Below are 12,805 nucleotides of genomic sequence, written 5' to 3' on the forward strand. Positions count from 1 at the left end.
GCCTCGCCTCCGCGTGCTCTCGGGGCGGGGCTGCGGGGGATCCGGCCAATGAGCGGCGGGCGCGGTGGCAGTGGATGCGGTCCCTGCCAATCAGCGGGGCGGAGCGGAGCCGTCGGAGCCAACATGGAGTCGGTGTCGCTGGTGGCGCCGGTGACGGCGCTGGAGTTCGCGGGGGATGTGCTGCTGGCGGGTGAGCCCCGGGGCCCGCTGGGGCTGCGGGCGGCGGCGGGGGCAGCGGGGGCTGACGCGGTGTCCCGCAGGCACGGGCCCGGAGGTGGTGGCGTTCCGGCTGTGCGGAGGGACGGCGGCGCGACGGAGCGTGCTGCGTGAGGCCAGCGTGCTGGGGCTGAGGCCGGAGCGCGGCGCCGGCGCGGCGGCGGGGCGGGTGGCGGTGTTCGGCGGGCGCTGGCTGGCGGTGCTGGCCGTGCGGGCCGGCGGGGCGCGCCTGGCCGTGTGCGGCGGCGGCGGGGCGCGGCAGCTGCGGGCGCGGGTGTGGGAGGCGCGGTGGGCGCCGGGCGGGCGGCTGGCGCTGGCGCTGGGCTGCGGGGCCGTGGCGCTGTACGAGTGGCGGGGCGGCGGGCGCTGGCTGCGGCGGGCGAGTTGCGGCGGGGCCGGGGCGCTGCGCTGCGCCGTGCTGGCGGGCACGGGCTGGGCGCGGCTGGCGCTGGCGGCCGGGACGGCGACGGGCGCCGTGGTGGTGTGGCGGGTGGCGGCGGCCCAGGCCCCGCAGCGGCGGCTGTGCGGGCACCGCGGCACGGTGCTGGCGCTCCGCTACTCGGCACCGCGGGGGCTGCTCGCTTCCGCCTCCGAGGACCGCAGCGTGCGGCTCTGGGCTGTGGGAGACCTGGGCGGCGGGGCTGGGGCCGGGGACGGCTCCTGCCTGCTCGTGTGCTACGGGCACGGCGCGCGGGTGGCCGCCGTGGCGCTGCGGGGTCAGTGCCCGGTCAGCGCCGGCGAGGACGGCGCCTGCCTGGAGTGGGACGGCGGCGGCAGCGTGTGTCGGGACCGGCGCGGCCACCGGGGGGCGCTGCGCGCCGTGGCGCTGCGTCCCGCCGGCGGCTGCCTCGCCACGGGCGGCGACGACGGCGGCGTCCGGCTCTGGCGGCCCCGGCGGGCGGCCGCGGCTCCGGTGGCGGCGCTGGGGGCCCCGCTGCGGCCGCGGGCTGTGGTGCTGGCGGGGCCGCGGCGGGTGCTGGTGCTGGGCGAGGCGGGCGGGCTGGCGGCCTACGAGGCCACGGCGGGGCGCTGGGCTCCGGTGCTGCCCCCCGCTGCCGGCGGGCCCCGCGCGCTGCTGGCGGCCGCCCCGCTGCCCGGTGCGGAGGACGCGCTCTGTGCCCTGGCCGGTGCCGACGGGCGGCTCCTGCTCTTCGCCCTGAGCTGCCCCGGGGGCACCACCGAGCTGAGGCTGTTCGAGGGGGCCGCGCGCGGGCTGGGCTGGGCCCCTCGCCCGGGGCTGCCCCCCGGTGCCTCCTCCCTGCTGGCCTCCGGGCCCGACGGGGAGATGCTGTGGCTGGATGTCACCCACCGGCCCGGGCGGGCGCCCCGGGCGCAGGTCGTGGGGCGGTACCTGCTGCCGCTCTGCAAGCAGCGCTGGCATACCTGTGCAGCGTTCCTGCCGCAGGGAGGGCTCCTGCTCTGTGGGGACCGCCGGGGGTCCCTCCTCCTCTTCCCGTGCAGCAGGTCCTCAGGACAGGCTGTGGAAGGCGCCAGCATTGCCGGTGGCAGCACTGACCCGGCTGTCGAGGATGCCACCAACCCGGTCCATGGGGATACCAGCAGCGGGGTGGAGCTGTCTTGCTTGTCACACAAAGAAGCTCTTCCCCTCGAGGCCCCGCTGTCGGTGCTCTTTGGGCTTCACGGGAAGACCGGGGTTACCTCAGTGACCTGCCACGGGGGCTACATTTACAGCACGGGCCGGGACGGGGTGTACCGGCAGCTGCGTGTGCAGAACCAGCAGCTGGAGGTACTGCGGAAGCACAGGCCCTGCAAAGGGCTGCAGTGGATTGAGGAGCTGCGCTTCACCGCAGACGGGGACCTGCGGGTTCTGGGCTTTCACGCTGACAACTTCGTGGTGTGGAGCAGCCGGATGGGTGAGAACCTCCACTGCATCCCCTGCGGTGGGGGGCACCGCTCCTGGAGCTACTGCAGCAGCCCCGAGGCCGACGTTGTTGCTTTCATCAAGTGTGGGGATGTGCTGCTGTACCAGCGCAGGGTTGAGCCCCGTGAGCAGCAGGTGCTGCTGCCATCGCTGCACGGCCGGGAGATCACCTGCGTGCGCCGCCTCGGCGCGGTGGAGGTGCCCGGCCGTGCTGCCGTCAATGTCTTTGTCACGGGCAGCGAGGACACCACGGCCTGCGTTCTGGTGCTCGGTGAGCGCTTCCAGGCTGCTGTGCCCCTCACCCGGCTCAGTGACCATGTTTCCAGTGTGAGGGCACTGGTGCTGGCTGGTCCCGTGGGACCTGGTGAGGAGGGCTTTGGGGATGAGGGTTTGTCCACCCTGCTCTTCTCTGCGGGGGGCCGGGCGCAGATCGAGTGCTACCGGCTGCTGTGTGCCGCGGACCCAGCCTCCGAAGGTGCTGTCGGCTGCCGGGTCATCCACGTGGCTTCCCACCGGCTGGACGAGCACTGGGAGCGGAAGAAGAACAGGCACAAGATCGTCAAGATGGACCCGGAGACAAGGTGATGCTCAGGGCCTGCTCGAGGTGGGGTTAGCGGTGACCATGGTCCAGGAGGGTGCTGGGAATACCTGCTCTGTGTGGCTGCGGGCTCAGCTGGGGCAGAAGGACATGGTGTGGCTTCATGTGCTCATCCCTGGTGTCCTGTGTCCAGTGGCTGAGCCTTGAGGGGCTTTAGGGGTTAGAGAAAGCCTTGGTCTTTCCTTGTACCGCCCCTGAGTGCTCGGAGCTGTGTCCTGTGCTAGGCTTGGGCTGCTCAGTTGGGCCTCCTGTACCCTAGGCCACAGGCATCATAGAATCACAGAATAGTTAGGGTTGGAAAGGACCTCAAGATCATCCAGTTCCAACCCCCCTGTAATGGACAGGGACACCTCACACTAAACCATCCCACCCAAGTCTTTGTCCAACCTGGCCTTGAACACCGCCAGGGATGGAGCACTCACAACCTCCCTGGGCAACCCATTCCACTGCCTCACCACCCTAACAGGAAAGAATTTCTTCCTTAGATCCAATCTAAACTTCCCCTGTTTAAGTTTTAACCCGTTACCCCTTGTCCTGTCACTACAGTCCCTGATGAAGAGTCCCTCCCCAGCATCCCTATAGGCCCCCTTCAGATACTGGAAGGCTGCTATGAGGTCTCCACGCAGCCTTCTCTTCTCCAGGCTGAACAGCCCCAACTTCCTCAGCCTGTCTTCATACGGGAGGTGCTCCAGTCCCTGATCATCCTCGTGGCCTCCTCTGGACTTGCTCCAGCAGTTCCATGTCCTTTTTATGTTGAGGACACTGAGTTGTTGGTGAGCATTGTGTGTTTCCTGCAGGTATATGTCCCTCTCGGTCATACCTGGGACCAGCACCAAGCAGATGCCGACTCCCTGGAAGTTCCTGGCTGCCGCCTGCAGTGATGGATCGGTCCGGTGAGGAGCTGTCATGAGGGAGAGCAGAGCTGGGGCTGATGACCAGAGAGGAGCAGGCTCTACAGGGGAGGCTGCTGCCACAGATGTGGCCTGCGCTGAGCCAGGAGCAGGACAATGCACAGTAGGCAGTGGAGGCAGAGGTGCAGGGAGCCCCCTTCTCACGCATCCAACTCTCCTCTGTTCCATTGCAGGGTCTTCAGGCTGCTGGAGGCCGCCCGGAAGCTGGTGCTGGTGGCGGAGTCGTTTCACCACCAGCGCTGCGTGCTGAAGGTGGAGGCGTTCCTGCACACACGGGCAGGAGGGGAGAGGTGAACCTGGAACGCTGCGCTGCAGCCCATGGGGCTCTGGGTAGAAGTGCTGGCCCTTGTAGGGTGGCAGCGGGTGGAGGGAAGGGTGACATCAGCCTGTTGCAGCTGCTCTGCTTCCCTAGATCTCAGGGGGGACCCTCAGGGCTGTGGCCAGAGGCTCCCCAACACCTCTCTTCCAGGAGGCACCTCCTGTGCAGCGCAGCCACTGACGGCGGCATCGCCTTCTGGGACATCACGAGCCCCATCGCGGATGCCGTGGATACCCTGAACGAAGCAAATGGAGAGGTGAAGCCCTTGGGTGAGTGCAGTGGCCAGTGGCTCCGCTCTGCCTCCTGTAGATGCCACACTGGTGGCTCCCCTGCTCCCTGTGACCAAGGTGAGCATCACTGTCCTACGGACCCTGTTTCTCCAGCGCTGGGAGCCCCACTGCTCACTGTGATGGCCCATAGCTGTGGCGTGAACAGCCTGCACATCTATGAGACACCGGAGGGACAGTACCTGGTGGCCAGTGGCAGCGACGATGGCTCCATCCACGTCTGCCTGCTGGAGGTCACCCTAGATGGGGACAACCCCATGGCGGGGACCTGCCTGCGCATTCTGGAGCGGGTGGCCCAGCCCTGTGCCCATGCTGCACATGTGATGGGGATCCGGGTGCTGCGGCCAGACCTGCTGCTCTCTGCCTCGGTGGACCAGCGCCTGACTCTGTGGCGGCGCGGCCCGGGCGGGCTGGAAGAGCTCAGCACAACCTTCTTCCATGTGCCTGACCTGGCCGAGCTGGACTGCTGGGAGGGGGCGGAGGCCGGTGGGGAGCGGTGGTTCTATTGTGTGCTCTGTGGGGTGGGGCTGGAGATGCTGCGTGGTACAATCCCCCCTGAGCCCCCTCCATCAGAGCCTCCCCAGTAGCAGGGTAAGCGTGGGCCAGTTGGTTTCCTGCACCTGTGCTGTGCCCACTGCCGCAGCCTCTGTGCCACCCTCCATGCTCATGTGCCCTTGAGGGCACAGGCATGCTTGGCTCCTTGGGGCCAGTGCAGCCACACCTGCAGTGCTCAAGGCTGGTGATCTCAGGGGGGAAAGCAGAGGTGACCCCTCCTGGACAAGCTGCACCTCCCCAGGTGCAATAAAGGAGGAGTGGGGTCCACAGCCCACGCTGCCCAGGAGGAGTTCCTCTTCCCCAAGATGAGAGGAACCCATGTCCAGGCTTTCCAGCCCTAATCCCATAGCGGAACATGCTCAATAGGGTGCTTGAGGGCAGCAGGAGGTCAAGACTAGGCAATGGTGCAGCACATAGCAGGCTGCAGCTTGTGGTCTCTGAGATATGGCCCTGTGGAGCAGCCCTGCCCCTGCAGTGCTGGGGACTGTAGTGACACAAGTAGGGACAGATTCTTTGAAGCCCCACATGGGCCACGGTGCCCTGTTAAGAGTCAGGCACACACACAAGTATTTGTCCAGCAACAGATGTATTGGACCCTGGTGTTGGGGCCTGGCCCAGGGTTCAACAGGAGCTGTGAGCCTCAGGAGCTCCCTGCCAGCAAGAAGCAGCCTTCAATAAACAGCTTGGAAGGAAGCACAGTTGGTGCCTGGCTTTGTGGTGTGTGGTCCCTGGTGCTGCTTCTCCCAGTACGCCCCAGTCTGGCTTGCCGGGCACTCCAGCATCCTCCCTTCTGCTGGTTGGACATGGCGCACCAGGTGCATGCAGCCAAACACCCAAACTTCATGTCCTCACCCCTCTGACAGTGGGGCAGCCCCTCACCCTTCTGGGGAGGATGTGCCCTTGTCCTTCCCCTCGTGGTGGGGTGTCCTGGTGCCTGTCACACTGTGACATGGCTCTGGAGGGGTGTCTCAGATTTGGCTGAGGGGCAGGAGGTGCAGGGTGCCCACTGCGCTGTGGAACACGTCCTGCACTGCTGCCAAGAGCTGGGGACAGGCAAACATCTGCTCGAAGAGATGAGGGAACAGCTCGTGGGGACGAAAGCAGTGACTTGGGGCTGGTGGCTGTATGGCCCTTCAACAGGCTGGCCCTGGAGACACTGCTGCTTCTCTACCCTGTGTACAGATCCTTGAGGGGCTGGTGCAGGGCTGCATTGTGCTACAGGCACCCCAAAGCCTATTTCCCATGTGGCTGCTGTACACATGTAATGCAGCCCCAGGACTTTAGGGCTGGGACGTCCAACTCACCCCCAAGGCGTGCACCCAGTTGTAGTAGGAGCTGAAATCCATGCTGAGCTGCATCAGGAGCTTGCATACCTGCAAGACAGAGTTTCTGCTGATTTGGTGGGGTCTGGCTGGCCTTGGCAGCCCTTCCCCACCCCAAGCACAGCAGGAGCAGCCCCAGGGGTGCTGCAGTCTCCCCTTGGCATTGCCCCTGCATTGCTCACCAGTAGGCAGCACCTGGCCAGCAGGTAGCCTTGCCCTAGGCTGTTTGCACCACAAACAGCCGGATTATGCACGGGTTAAGATCTCTACTGGCGCTGCAAAAAAAAAAAGCGGCGGGTCATAGTAATAGGGGACTCTACTTTGAAAGGGACGGAAGCACTCGTCTGTCGGCCTGACCCCGTCTCGAGGGAGGTGTGCTGCCTACCAGGGGCACGGATCAGGGGTGTTACAGAGAGGCTGCCTGCTCTGGTAAGTTCCACGGACTATTACCCGCTCCTGGTGATCCATGTGGGTGCTAGGGATATAGATAGTAGTAGACTGGGGACCATAAAGGAAGACTACAGAGCCCTGGGAGAGGTGGTTAGGGGCTCTGGTGCTCAGATAGTCTTTTTGTCAATTCTCCAGGACACAGGGGAGGACCAAGAAAAAGCTAGGAGGATTGGCCAGGTTAATAAATGGTTAAAAGGGTGGTGTCATAGTCAGGGGTTTGGGTGTCTTGAACATAGGACTGAAGTTCGTAGGCCAGGTCTACTGGGCGCTGGTGGAGCTGCTCTGGTAAAGGGGAAGAGCAGTTTTGGTAGGAGGCTTGCCAGACTGGTCAAGGAGGCTTTAAACTAGATGTGTTGGGGGAGGGGGGCAGCATTCCATCCCAACACACCCAGTCAGTTGCCAGCACCTATAATAAATGCTCAGAACAATGTAGATATATTCCAGCTGCTCCAGCCAATGAGCCGGCTTCAATTGGAGCTCGTCTCAGATGCCTCTATACAAACGCTCGTAGCATGGGGAACAAACAAGAGGAATTAGAGATGTGTGCACATCTACGGGGGTATGATATAATAGGCATCACAGAAACATGGTGGGATGGCTCCTATGACTGCAGTGTTGGAATGGAAGGTTACAGGCTCTTTAGAAAGGACAGGCCTGGCAGGCGGGGAGGGGGAGTTGCCCTTTATGTTAGGGATAGGCTGGAGAGTATGGAACTCTGTCTGGGGGCAGGTGAGCAGTTTACAGAGAGTTTGTGGGTCAGGGTTAAAGGGAGAACAGCTGTGGGAGACATTACTGTGGGAATCTGTTACAGGCCGCCTGATCAAGGAGAACCTGTGGATGAAGCACTCTACAGACAGATAGGAAAAGCCTCACGCTCGCAGGCCCTTGTTCTCATGGGGGATTTCAACCACCCTGACATCTGTTGGAACGATGGCACTGCACGGCACAAGCAATCCAGGAGGTTCCTCGATTGTGTGGAAGACAACTTCCTTCTGCAAGTAATAGAGGAGCTGACAAGGAGAGGTGCCATGCTTGACCTTGTGCTCACCAACAGGGAAGGGCTCGTTGATAATGTGGTACTCCAGGGCAGCCTTGGATGCAGCGATCACGAGATGGTCGAATTTGAGATCCCCAGGACAGTGAGAAGAGCGTGCAGCAAGCTCACTGCCCTGGACTTCAAGAGAGCAGACTTTGGCCTCTTCAGGAGCCTGCTTAGTAAGGTTCCATGGGATATAGCCCTGGAGGGCAGGGGGGCCCAAGACTGTTGGTTGATATTCAAGGATCACCTGCTACAGGCTCAGGACTGCTGCATCCCAACGAGAAGGAAGTGCAGCAGGAGGGCCAGGAGACCTCCTTGGATGGATAAGGAGCTGCTGAGGAAAATTCAAAGGAAAAAAGAGGCTTATAAAAAATAGAAGCAAGGACAGGCGGCCTGGGTAGAGTACAGGGATGTTGTCCGGGAAGCTAGGGACCAGGTTAGGAAGGCTAAGGCCCAGTTAGAATTAAACCTAGCCAGGGATGTTAAGGGTAATAGGAAGGGATTCTACAGGTATATAGCAAACAAAAAACAGACTAGGGACAACATAGGCCCCCTGAGGAAGCTTTCGGGAGAACTGGCTACACAGGATTTGGAGAAGGCTGAGGTTCTGAATGACTTCTTCGCCTCGGTCTTCACTGGCAAAGGCTCTGACTGCACCACCCAGTTCTTAGAAGGTAGACGCAGAGACTGTGAGAATGAAGACCTTGGGCCCACTGTAGGAGAGGATCTGGTTCGAGACCATCTTCAAAATCTGAACGTGCACAAGTCCATGGGACCTGATGGAATCCATCCGCGGGTCCTGAAGGAGCTGGCGAATGAAGTTGCTAAGCCACTGGCCATCATATTTGAAAAATCCTGGCAGTCAGGTGAAGTTCCCAACGACTGGAAAAAGGGAAATATAACCCCCATCTTCTTGAAAATGGGGAATATAACCTCCATGGTGGAGCTGCAGAGCAAACCCTCACCTTGTGCAAGCTCCCTGTACTTCATCACAGAGGCTTTGTGCATCTGGTGCTTTTGGAGCCTGGGAGGAACACAAGCTCTCACAGACACAGCTCACCCCAGGGTAGATACAACCCTCCACCCTGCACCACTGCAGCACCCAGCTCCTGCTGCTGCCTTTCCTCCTGGCAGCACTGAGGGCGACAGAAGCAGCACTGCTGGAGGACACTGAGACTGGGGTTGAGCAGCTCCAGTCCTCTGCAAACAGCCCTGAGGCCACAAAAAGCAGACTAAAGGGACTGCACAGAACTCTCCGTGCTCATCAGCTCAATCAGTGTGGCTGCCTGTGTGCCAATGGGGTGAGTAGAGCACAGGCAGCCTTCGCAACACAGCAGGCACCTTGCTACACACAAACTTGCTGGAGATACTGGTCTGCCCCAGTGGGTGATGCGGGGTTTGTCACTTTCACTAGCCCACAGGTGAGGTATTTCTGAGAGAGAGAGGCTAGGGCAGGGGTCAGACACTCTGAAGCTCAACCAAAATGCAGTATTGAACTGGGCTAAAGTCAGCCCTGTTCCAGCTGTGTCTGTGTCATGGAGTGATTTGGATTGGAAGGGACCTTAAAGCTCATCTAGTGCAGGGACTGAAGGAGGCTGGCTGAGCACAGGGATGCTGGGGCTGACAGTGAGGAGGGTGGGAGGTTCCTCATCTGCAAAGTTGTGTGAGGTCCTGGAGCTAGAATCCTGCGGAGCAGATCCAGCTGCTGCTGCTGGAATTCATCCTTGCAGGTCACCACATGCACGGTGCTGCAGCAGCTCCCCTGGCCTCCAGCCTGCAGCAGAGCACAGTGGGGAGCTCACATGCTGTTGCATGGAAAGAAGAGAATGATGTCTGTGAAATGGGGGTACCGCAGAGCCACAAGTTTACTCACTGTACATTCAGAGAAGCTTGCTGACATCAACCATGGACTGCAGATTCCCCTCCATCACTGGAAGGAAGAAGAACATCAGAGAAGAACACGAGCGTTTACCCAACCCGAACAAACTGCATCATTGGGTCTGCCCCAAGCTCAAATCAGACCAAAGAAAAATAAGAGAAGGAAGGAATTTGGATCAAAACCCCCTATTTTATATAAAAACAAATGGAAAACAAGAGAACAGGCCTGTTTGCAGCCATTCTGCTTCCTGCTTGTCACAATAAGCTGCTGCACACGAGGCTCACGCAGAAGCACATCCAGATAGGGGTAGTACCGCAACAGCACGTGCTGCTCCACGAAACCCTTCAACTTCAGGCACTGATACTCCACGAACCCTGAGAGGCTTTTAAGGAAGGGAAGGAGGTATCGAGGCAGTGAGGAAGGGAAGAAGGTACCGAGGGCGCAAAAGAGAACTCGGCGCCAGCACTTTGTCCCCCTCTTCTTGACCGCTGTGATTGGGAAGACGCGAGGTGTGGGCATGGTCGGAGCAGGTCGTGCTCTTCAGGGGGCTTGCGCGGTGAGCTGCGAAGCACTCCGAGCAGCGGTGCTCGAGTGGAGCTGGCCAAAGGGCCGTGGCTGTGCACAGCGTCGCTGTGAACCGAGGTCTTTGTTCCCTGGCACCGCTCAGCTCTGCTGGATCCTTTCAGGCATATATCTGATACTTAATTGTTTTCAGTGTTTCTGATGTTCTTGTTAAAACTATTGACTATTCGTATCAGTCACATACACCCACACGGTTTTTGATCCAAAATATTGTGGGGTTTTTTCTTCTTAATGTCATTAATTTCAAAGTGAAAACACCCCCCCCCCCAAAAAAAAAACAAAACACAAAAGAAAAGCAAACAGGCCCCGAAGCAAGGAAGACAACAAACCAACCAACCAAAAGCCCCACACCGCAAAAACCCCAACAACCACCCGCAGGCCACCAAAGCAATTGCTCTGGATATTCTAGCCAATTTCTTGGCAGATGCGGGGTAGTGGTGCTGAGCTTCTAATGAAACAAACGCTGTTTCGCTGCCATCTATATTTGAGCATATCAAGGAAAGCTGCTGCTGCCGTTTGTTTTTCTTAGGACGCAAGGCTGTAACATTTCTGTTGGAGGCCCCTGTGGTGGGGGGGGCGCGAGGGGAATACGAAGAATGGGCCTTCTGACTTTGTTGCTGTGTCGCTCATGAGAGTTACAAAGGGGAGCACATTCAGAAGGGTGGAACCACGTTGATTTATTCTTGTTGCGCAGAGGGCCCGAAGTTATTTTGTAAATCGGTAGGCCTCGGTGAAGAAAGAGATGGTTGGGAAGACAGACGTAGATTATTGCTTGAGGTGAGTGTTTTAACATCTGTTTCTCGGTAACTGCAGCCCTGAGGGGAAGGACTTGGGGTGCTGGCTAAAAACTCAGCGTGACCCAGCAGTGCGCGCTTGCAGGCCAAAAATCAACCGTGTCCCGGGCCGCATCCAAAGCAGAGTGGGCAGCAGGTGGAGGGAGGGAGGGCGTTCTTCCCCTCTACTCCGCTGTGGTGAGACCCCCCTGCATCCAGCTCTGGAGCCCTCTGGAGCCCTGCCTAGCAGGCAGGAAAGACATGGACCTGTTGGAGAGGGTCCAGAGGAGGGCCACAGAAACCATCAGAGGGATGGAGCACCTCTCCTCTGAGGAAAGGCTGAGAGGCTTGGGTTTCTTGAGCCTGGAGAAGACAAGACTCCGAGGAGCCCTTATTGCAGCCTTTCACTTCTTCAAAGGGGGTCTGCAAGAAAAATGGGGAGAGACATTTTTAGCAGGGCCTGTTGCGATAGCATGAGGGGTAATGCTTTTAAGCTAAAAGAGGGAAGATTGAGGCTGGATGTGAGGGAGAAATTCTTTACAATGAGGGTGGTAAAATCCTGGCACAGGCTGCCCAGAGAGACGGTAGATGCCCCATCCCTGGAGACATTCGAGGCCAGGCTGGGTGTGGTTGGAGGCAGTCTGATCTAGTTGAAGAGGTCCCCGCTCGTTGCAGGGGTGTTGGACCGGATGACCGCTGAAGGTCCATCCAGCCCAAACTATTCCGCGATTCCTTTTTTCCTACTCCGGTTGCTCCCGAGACAGGGTCTGGTGTTTGTCCTGGTGTCGCAGGTGGATTATGCAGGGATGTCATCCATGGCGGGTTAATTAAAAGGGCTTTCTTCACGGTGAAGTGATGGTCAAATGGTAAGGAATCGACAACTGAAGGGAAATCATAGGGTAAGCAAATGGTGACAAAGTAATAGCGGAATGGTAATGAGAGTCACAGGAATCATTTAGATTGGAGAAGGCCCTAAAGGTCTTCGAGTCCAACCGTTAACCGAACACAGCCGCGTCCACCAGGAAACCATGTGCTGAGCTGGCCCCTGACTCGGCACTCGCTGCTGGAGCAGCCGCCCCTGTGACGTGGGTGCCGAGAGCTTGGGTGCCCGCCTGTGTGCTTCACAGGCAGCCCTGTGATGCAGTGGCCGTGTCACAGTGGGGGTGTGTGGGCGAGGGTGCCCCTGCCCGTATTCGGGGCGCACGCGGGGCAGCGGTGCTGATGTCACAGTGGCCACTGTGACCAGGGGCACGGGCAGGCGTATCAAAAAGGAACGCCGGGCACAGTGCGTCACTGCGACCCGGTGAGGTGCGGAGAGGGCAGGGCAGGGACGGGGCTCTCCGCGGGCTGCAGAGGGAGGAGGGGGGCTCCACACCACAGGGCTCTGGGTTTGTGCTGCAAGCTCACCCGCGTCTCGCTTCTCCCTCAGAGGTAGCAGAGGAGCGTTTGGAGAAGAGGCCCCAGCGCTGCTAGGACGGGGACTCTCCAAACACCCAGCGTTCCTGTCTGACACACCCGCAAGGAGGTGTAAGACACCCGACTCGATGGAGCAGGGTGAGAGCAAAGTCCCCCTCCTACAGCCTGGCAGAGGGACTCTTGGGGTGGTCAGCGTGGGGCCGGGAGCATTGGCAGGGGGTGTCAGGAGCTCCCACGCCACCCTCTGCGAGGGCCCCTACTCTCTTCGGCAAGCGGGACCCGGCTGGCCAGTGGGCACCCACTTGGGACACCCGTGCCTACCATGCCCCTTCCTGCCCAAGGCTTCCAGCCCTGCCCAGCAGCCAGCTCGGCAGGGGCAGAGCAGCCCCTGGGGGCAGTGCCTCAGGGACGTGTCCCCGGCCCCACAGAGGTGCTCATTCCCGGTGGCATTTGCTCTCTCCCCTCCAGCATGCATGCTGTGTCACCGGTCAGATGCAGACCCGGACATCTGCGGGCCGATAGCGGACTATCAAGGGATCTGTGCCCATTTGTTTTGCCTGGTGAGTTCCTCTGGGG

The 12,805-nt window shown here is 60.2% G+C and overlaps 1 protein-coding gene across 1 annotated transcript; it reads left to right on the plus strand.

Annotated features, from left to right (window-relative positions):
* The first annotated feature begins 81 nt into the window (after positions 1 to 81).
* WDR6 (WD repeat domain 6) lies at positions 82 to 5,466 on the plus strand. The gene is made up of 6 exons (XM_065687487.1): positions 82 to 190; positions 261 to 2,679; positions 3,494 to 3,589; positions 3,781 to 3,897; positions 4,077 to 4,195; positions 4,310 to 5,466. The coding sequence occupies exons 1-6, from the start codon at positions 124 to 126 to the stop codon at positions 4,798 to 4,800; spliced, it is 3,309 nt and encodes a 1,102-aa protein (XP_065543559.1). The 5' UTR covers positions 82 to 123; the 3' UTR covers positions 4,801 to 5,466.
* Positions 5,467 to 12,805: the final 7,339 nt, after the last annotated feature.

This window comes from Lathamus discolor, chromosome 7 (assembly GCF_037157495.1).
Source record: "Lathamus discolor isolate bLatDis1 chromosome 7, bLatDis1.hap1, whole genome shotgun sequence".
NCBI lineage: Eukaryota > Metazoa > Chordata > Aves > Psittaciformes > Psittacidae > Lathamus > Lathamus discolor.

What these genes read in the sequence shown, in the direction of transcription:
- WDR6 (XM_065687487.1), top strand. Translation starts at nt 124, where the DNA reads ATGGAGTCGGTGTCGCTGGTGGCGCCGGTGACGGCGCTGGAGTTCGCG. An exon ending in GGGGGATGTGCTGCTGGCGG is followed by an intron (nt 191 to 260) that starts GTGAGCCCCGGG and finishes GGTGTCCCGCAG; the next exon opens with GCACGGGCCCGGAGGTGGTG. An exon ending in ACACGGGCAGGAGGGGAGAG is followed by an intron (nt 3,898 to 4,076) that starts GTGAACCTGGAA and finishes CCTCTCTTCCAG; the next exon opens with GAGGCACCTCCTGTGCAGCG.